At 40.1% G+C, this 8,270-nt stretch overlaps 1 protein-coding gene across 1 annotated transcript in view; it reads right to left on the bottom strand.

Moving 5' to 3' along the window:
• Window positions 1–1,276: 1,276 nt before the first annotated feature.
• LOC122823735 (arf-GAP with dual PH domain-containing protein 1) overlaps window positions 1,277–8,270 on the bottom strand; it is a 30,108-nt gene continuing 23,114 nt past the window's right edge. The window contains exons 5-11 of the mRNA XM_044103665.1: window positions 8,058–8,170; window positions 7,819–7,965; window positions 4,290–4,373; window positions 3,521–3,583; window positions 2,898–2,969; window positions 2,589–2,817; window positions 1,277–2,255 (exon numbers count right to left, since the gene is read on the bottom strand). Coding sequence (XP_043959600.1) covers window positions 2,227–2,255; window positions 2,589–2,817; window positions 2,898–2,969; window positions 3,521–3,583; window positions 4,290–4,373; window positions 7,819–7,965; window positions 8,058–8,170 — 737 coding nt within the window. The 3' untranslated portion in view covers window positions 1,277–2,226. The remainder of the gene's footprint in view (window positions 2,256–2,588; window positions 2,818–2,897; window positions 2,970–3,520; window positions 3,584–4,289; window positions 4,374–7,818; window positions 7,966–8,057; window positions 8,171–8,270) is intronic.

The following is an 8,270-nucleotide window of genomic DNA, read 5'->3' as shown; positions in this document are numbered from 1 at the left end:
CGTAACATTTATTTTAAACATGCTTACATGTCTTGTAAACCCGTCATCATCATAACCAGTGACGTGCGGTCAGGGGAGGCAGGTGAGGCAGTGCCTCACCAGCCATCATGGAAAGAAAGAAAATATATAATCATAAAGTAATTTAAATTGTTATATTCATCCGGTGGTTTGTACTAAAAAATATTTATTTTTCATGTAGCTTCACCAATTTCGATTTTTATTTGTTCAAAATCGCTGAATTTTCTTATTTTCTCATTCAAATGCTTGGAAGCGATGCCGGTGAGGCAGCAGCGAGCTCTGCCTCACCTTGGATTGCGCAACCCCTGGCTCTGCGCTGGCTGCTAAGCGGAGAGAGCATGTTGCTGTACGGCGTCAATAAAATGGTTTAAACAAATTTAATATGTGAACTTATTTCCAATAATTTAGCTTATGTATATAATGTACAGTGCTTTTTGTCACCAACTGTGTTTGTGTAACGTGTTTCGTGTAATGAGCGATTATAAACGGCAGAGAACAGGTTCGAGGTGAGGCAGGCAGTTCTCTTGCCTCATGGCAGGGGGCGCTCAAGATCCCAGACGTTCGTCTTGTTCACTCCTCAACTGCCGAGTAAGTGACAGCGAGCTAGGCTAAACGATTCGGGAAGCAAGTCAAGTGCAGCGGTAGATTATAATAGAGATAGTGATTTTTTTCCCTCTCGCTTATCCCGACTTTTGACATTTATTTTGTTTTGTTTTTTAAGGAAATGTGTGTTTTGTGAGCTACAGTTTGTATGTGTAAGGATGCAGAAGTGAAACATAACCTGTAAACTGCTGTCAATCTATGCATCTATTTGCAAATCTGATTCTGATGACGTCAGTGCCTCACCAGCTATGAACCTCACCGCACGTCACTGATCATAACTTACTACAGTTATGCGGAGTGACCATATTGAAACACGAAATACGCCTTCCGAATGTTAAATCTCGGAAATTCGACTACGGAGGGCGTTCCAGTTGATTCCAGTAGTTTTAACAAAATACTTTAAAGAAAAAAATCTACATCAATATTAAAATATGGAGTATTACACACTTCTACTGTCAAATATGCGGTGGCCCACAAGGGTCAGTAAAAAGCAGAAACCACAAAGGAAGCTATGCTAAACTGGCTAGCAGCTCTGTTTTAGACTAAAACAGAAATCATGCTAGCATATTTAACATAACTTCCGTTGTGACTTTTGCCTGTTGTTGTCCCTTCTGGGCCACCATACAAACAACAAATGAGACACAGAACATATAAATATTGTAATCTTGTCTCTGGTTCCTCCATTTTAATTTTTCAAATTTATTTCCCACGACGATGCAAGAATCAACAAAACAGTGTGCCTTTGAATCAAGATACAAAGAACAAATTGAACATTTGTAGAAGTGTTCTACAAATTACAATCCCGTCACATTACAATCCAAGAAAGCAGCAAAAAAATAGCATCCCACGATGACATGGTATGTTCGACAGTACAAATAAATAAGGGCGCGGCTTCTGTTTGGGGTGGAGGTTTTCTAAAAGGGACCCTGGTTGGACGCGGAGGATCAGCATGCTCCGCCATCGTTAACAGCAGGTGGAGTTCACTGAGCGTTTGTGTGCAAGTTTCGTTTGTAGGCATGGTTGTTGTTAACAGCACTTTGTAGAATTCAGGTTTCCCAGGGTTTCAGCGCCAGAGGTTGGACCTCGCAAGAGTCCTCGATGAAAACATGACAATTCCACACGCACGATTAAGACACTGTGGTCTAAAACTGTACATTCAATAAATTAACAACGCGTTAGTCTTCGTTAAGCGACCAGGTTACATAGCTACATTAGATCACAGGCAGAAAGAACCATTCACAAGATGAGATCCAAGGGTGTAAGGGTAGCTTAATGCAGATTAGGGGTCCACATTGCTGAGGGGCAGGAGAACAGGGAGAGGGGGTGGGGTCTGGTATGACAATGTACAGCACAAAGTTGGTAAGAGCAGTATTAAAAGACATCATCTCTACCCTTCCACCTTAGATCATACCAACCATCATCTTTAACATAGACTGGAGTCCTCTGTTCTCCTTTTCTTTTCCAATGTTGGCCCATTCCAAAAAATTACTCCTTACCCAGACGGGACCCCAATGCCTCCCCATTAGTTGTGCTGTGAGGGGTGGGGGGCTGTCTTTGACCTTTCTGACTGGGCCGGTCCAGATGACTTTAGACTTGCTGTAGGCTTCAAGGCTTGTGTTTAAAATGGGCCTCCACTAAAAAAAAAACAATGAAGGAGACAGAAATTAGGTATGGACACAAACCGATGCACATTTAGCCTTCCTTAGTGCGTGAATGTTACGGCGGCTGAGAGGCAAACTTCTAAATATACCAAAACGATGCAAACAAAAAATGCTGCAATCAGAAAAAAAAAACAAGCAAAACCTACAATTAACTAAAGAAATATGAAGGAATAAATTATGCAACCACAGGAAATGGAAGCAAATGAAACAATGTGCCACTGTAGATGGACTTGATGATGTAATCAATCAGAATCAGTTTCGGTCCGCTTCCCTATCTGCACCTGTCCCAACATTCCAAATAAAAACCTGCGTATTCCTGTGGCCTCATCGGTCGATTGATGACTCTCTGGAAAGCCGCGATCCAGTCGCGCTGCTCGGCCTCCGTCTCGCAGGCAAAGAGGAACTTCCTGTCGGGCGTGACAATGGTGATGCCGTGGTTCCAGTGGTAGCCCTGCGTGGACGGGGGCAAGCCGGCCAGGACGGTGTAGCTGTTCTCCTTGCTGCCAATGAACACTTCGCCCCTGGCGTAGGCGTCCTGTGGGGGACAGAGAGGGTCGCGTTAGTCCAACATATCAGGCCTCTAGAGGATCGGGATGGAATCTGGTCTCTTCTCACCAGAGGGTCTTTGAAGTACATTAGCCGCCGGTCGTCCATGGTGAACCACCTCTTCTTAAAGCCTTCTGTGTGCTGCAGGAGAGCGAGACGGAGAAATTACAGAGGGAAACGGAGGGAAAAATCATTTTTTGAACTGCAGTTTGGACCCAACATGAAAAATAGTAATTTCAGCTATGCTTGGCAGAAGAGAATAAAGGAAAGGCAATGAGTGAGTAAATTAGTAAGAAAATTAACAAGTCTAGACCAAGGAGAATGAAAAGCATGAATAACCATCTCAAGTTCCTGTTTTGACATTAACTATTTCTAAAATGATCCAAAAATTTAAGTATTGGATTACTTGTTTTGAGGGACCTTCAAGGGACATTGGTGGCTGAAAACAATGGAAAATGTTTGGATTTGGCTCGATGAGAAACTTGATCCATCTGATCAGAGGAGCCATGCTCTCCAGGTTGAGAAATAGAAGATTGGTTCTCCTAGAGTTCAGTTGAAGGGAGTTATGTTCTAGGCAGTTTTTCTTGGGGTGCATATACAATTATATGCACCCATAAACACAGTCTTGAATAGAAATTATTGATTTACTTTCAGTTTTACTTTATTTATTCTTCAGTGGGTTCAATACAAACCTTTGGGCCGGTTTTCTCCATGAAGCCTTCTTTCATAAAGTTCCGTGTTAGTTTGGGGACCAGCTACAACAAGAACCAACAAAAAACATTCAAGATTTGCATGAAATATTAGAAAGCGCAAATGAAGTATCATAATAAAAAAAAACCTAAACTGAATTAGGTTTAACCCATCTTTTATAAAAAATATTATTTTACATATTAAAGCTGTCACTATGTCCTGAGAGTAAAGTATGAGAAAGATAGTCTATGAAAAATTGAGCTCCTCTGCCTTTTCCCTGTGGTTATATTGCCATCTGCAGACATACACCTCTCCCAGAAACAACCAATCAGAGCCAGGAGGAGGGTTCTAGCGCTGTAAATCATGCTTGTGGATGCGTTTTTTTAGTGTGCGTGTGTGGGTTTTTTTGGGGTTTTTTTAACACCTACCAACTAATACCAACAACAGTATGAGTAACTTTAAAGTCATATAATGGTAGGTGGTCTTAAAAATAATAATTATTATATTAATACACAATTTTTATTTAAGATAAGCAAATTAATCTAGATATCAACAACCAAACAAAGATGCCCAACTGGAATGTTTCTGAAGGATTAGAAACAGACGATGAAACTGGTAGAGAAAATGTGTGTCAAGGAAAAATCATCTCATTTTAGGTTTAACAGGGAACTCAGTCTGAATTTAAAACATGAACCAACATCACCGAGGCAGCGACCGGAGCCACGAGTCTGGCTCCCAGAAACGTGTTGGATTAAAGTGCGTCTTTCTCACCTCCTCGTCACTCGCTCCAGGGAAGGCCACCTGCAGGTAGTGGAACCGGGCCGCTCTGATGGCGTTGAACCAATCCACCATCTCCTGCCAAACAAACAAACGCTCTCATTAGGAACACGACCTGCACGACACGACAGCACATTCCACCAGTCCAACGAGGACTTATTTTTGTTGTTTGTTTTTTTGTTTCTGATGTAAAAATACGAGTTTTGACTTCTTGTCTCCATCAGTAGCTCCACCACAGACTGAGACAGACTGAACTCAGTGAACTCTTCCTATCTCAACCCCTCAGTACTCCTACTCTACCAGCAGAGGGGGCAGTGCTTTTTTTTCCCCATTCACTCTGAAATTCATTTTTCTAGTCAGTGATCTTTTAATAGCTGATACATTTATAAGATTAAACCAGAAGCTGCAACAGAAGTGAAAATTTTATGTAATTTTCAAGATTTCTCTTCACATATTGATGATGAATAATCACAGAGTCAGAGTGATGTTTTCATTTCCTGAAGATAAAATGTATGATCTAATTAAGACCAGTGGTGTGCAAATGTTTCGCCATCCAGGCCGAAGCTGTGCAGTTGAACGTACTCAACTAAGTAGTAAATTCACTATTAAACAAAAATATGAAAACTACTTCCACTGGAATTCTTAGTTTGTTCTAGATGCTTAACGATTACGTAAAGATGAAATATTTTAAGAGAGGAAATGAAGTAGTCGGATCTGCAGTTCAGGTTCGATCAGACTCGTCTCTTAGCCTCATTTAAAGAAATGCATATTATTTTTGGGCCCTTAATGTGATAGGCTTTTCTCAGCAATGAGAACAGGGTGAAGATGAATTTTTCTTCAAAAACAATTTACAATAATGACCTAAAAATGCAAGATGGTCCTCACAAAGATCAATAACGTTTCATTTCCAAAGAACATTTCACACGGGAGCTGGAAGACATTTTAAATATCCCAGAGAAATAAACTACATAAAACGGTTTATGAAGTCTCAGCAAAACAAAATTGATGTTCCAAATCTGTTAATCATTGGCGCAGAAACTTTTCAGATTTATCTTTATAACTGTGCATACTTATTATGAACTACTCTGATTTTTCTACACCAAGCACACACCATCATTAGGTCGCCTTGCTGTTATGTAGATGAGTTTTAACAGGATTCAGCTAATTCTATGAAGGACATTTGAAACTAATACATGTTCATACATTAGGAAAGCTGTCTGTCCTTTTCATAAATGTTGCAAAAGTCTGCAAGCTCATAACCTCACTGGCTTACATGACTCTGCAATTTATTTTCCACACAATTCAGAGCACATTTGGCAAGACGTTTTCAAATCGGTTTCACGGACGTCATGGGATTCCTATAACAAGAGTTAGCCTGGCATTTTAAAGTTCTGCTCCAAAAGGGTTGATGTTGAGCAGAAAAACCAACCGTATTTCACCGCCATCTCATATAAAGTGATCTTCCGGAGCTGCAAGTGTCTCTTTGGATCTTACAAAATGTCTCTTCATAACTTTGGCTCAACATCATGTTTATAAAAGGCGCAGTATTATACGTTTTCCAGGCACATAGTGCCATTTTATAGCATAATCAAGTATCTCTGTTAACTTCAGCTAATATATGAAATAAAATTAATTTTACTTCACGATTGAACGCTTTGAAATTGGGCATCTGTCTCTTTAAGAAACTCCCGCTCTTTCTGAAACTCCGCCGTCAGGAAGTCGTCACATCGTTACTCTTCTGCTAACCCTTTAATTATGTTTTTACCAGCTTTTCAGCGAGAAGTAGCTCGTATTATGAGCTCAGCAGATACGCAGTTCCAACAGGTCTTTGCTAATTGCTGCTGGCTAGTCTAAAGGATCCCTGAGTATCGTAATAAATTGAAGGAAAGCTTAAGAAAAATATATTTTTCAGTTAGAATAGTTACTTTCTCCAATGGATTAGTGTTCTAATAGTTTGTTAAGCTCCAGAAAAAGTCTTTACCAGTAGTACAAGCTTTACCATCGCCATGATTTTAGTCAAAACCAGCAGTGAGACACAATAAAAACAGCAGCAAATACATTTCCCGTTTAGATTCTGCTCTGAACAAGTCACAAAACAAAATCCTCTAATCTGTTTATGGACTTTGGAGAATGTTTTATTTTTTTATTACATTGGATTTATGTGTCACTTATACGACAGCTGGGCTGGTATGCCATATAACAAGCTGAGGAAACACCAGCAGAATGCGCCGTTTACAAGCGGCAAACATGAAAGGAGATCAATCACTTGAAAACCTTCAATAATCAATTTTAATCATGCTTTATTTAGGGATTACTTTCAAACAGAGCAGAACAGATGCTAATAAACGCTAAAAATGTTTAGAGCAAACAAGTTAGAGTTATATTCTGGCTCAAATATATCAGTTTGAACATTTTGGACCCAACATGTTTCCTATGTCTGTCCTTCCTTGTTTTCTCTAAACTCTGACTCCTCGAGTAAAATTAATTCAGTCTAGGTGCAAAAGCTTCAGGATTCAAGTCTCTCATCCAGCATAGTGTTTGCTAAAGCTAACAAATAAGTTTGAAACTTTCTTTGTTGTGTTGATCACAGAGTATTATTATTTTTGTTGACTAATATTCTCACTATTTATTCCTGGCTCTTATAAATCTCAGTGTCGCTCATGTTTAGAACGCAACATTTACTTTATGGTGCACTTTGGTAGCTTAGTAAAAACCATCTGCTTGGTTTACACTTTGCCTCACACGGAGAGTCTGGACCTTCATCTATTGAGAAACGATTGCTAGACGGAGGCATGGACTCTGTTGAATTTTACCCAATCGTTAACAATTGTCTGTGACTTTTGTAATGCGTTAACTCGATGAAGCATACCGGAAATTGCATCCGCTATTAACAACCCTGCAGGGAACAACACCTTTGCCAGGAATAAATTATCTCAAGCATTCTTCTTGCTCCGACTTTAATCTGTCGAGATATTTCGTTTTGTCCAGCTTTGTTTTTATTTTAATTGTGCTGACAAGAGTAGTAGTAGTTTCTTTTGCATTTTGGACCAATGGTCAGATAACTCTCCAGACCGAGAACTTGTGGTCAAGAAACAAAGAAACTGTCCTTAACACCTGTGTCAGTGGATCACCATCAGTCAGGATTTAGACCAGAATGTGGTAGTTAGTAAGGTAAATTAAATGGGAATGCTCACATAAATATTTAAATATTGACTATAAATGTGATTCATTTACAAATAAAACAATTGGAACTTCAGCAGAATATTGTAAAAACCTTTGGCTCAAGACAAAAACATTTCACAACTAGTTCATTTTCCTACTAGACCATGGCGGAAAAGACTGGACCCAAAATTTGTCGTTACGCTGATGACTCAGTGTTTTTCATGAAGCAGACAACATTTATGTTCTCCCCATTTTGCTCTTCAAGATTTTCCAGAGCCTTTGAAAAGCCAATCAATGCAGTTCTAGTACATTACTCACTCACCGGACACAAGTATATCAGAGTGAGATTATAAGACTGTACCTTAGCGTCACTGTGGTAGACAAAGATGTTTCTTGTGCTGTTGTCTTTCAGGTAGGTGATCTGCAGGCCGCAGGGATTCCCTATCTTGGCCGGCTGGAAGGTCGCGTTGAGCGTTTCGATTTTCATCACTGCCTTAGGATCTCTGGCCTTGATGGAGGCAGGAACAGTTTGCAAAGGTTTTATACAAGCACCGCTTTTTCAAAAATTTACTGCCAAGTCACAACTTTGACATCGCTTACGTCCTGCTTGTTGAAGTACTTAAGCGCTCCCTCCCTTTCCGACAGGACAAACTTTCGACTGAGGAACTGGCCGTTGTCTCTTCCTCGTTTCCATAGAAACCCTTCTCTGTACCCTGAATGGAGAGAGGGGGGGGAACTGTTTGAAGGGAGGGCGGCACTAAACCGTCTTTAGAAGACACTCAACAGAAGAGTTATCTGCAGTAGAAAGGGTGA

Source organism: Gambusia affinis, linkage group LG20 (genome assembly GCF_019740435.1).
Source record: "Gambusia affinis linkage group LG20, SWU_Gaff_1.0, whole genome shotgun sequence".
NCBI classification, from domain to species: Eukaryota; Metazoa; Chordata; class Actinopteri; order Cyprinodontiformes; family Poeciliidae; genus Gambusia; species Gambusia affinis.
The sequence above is the reverse complement of the archived record's forward strand: the minus strand, read 5'-3'. Positions and strand labels throughout refer to the sequence as shown.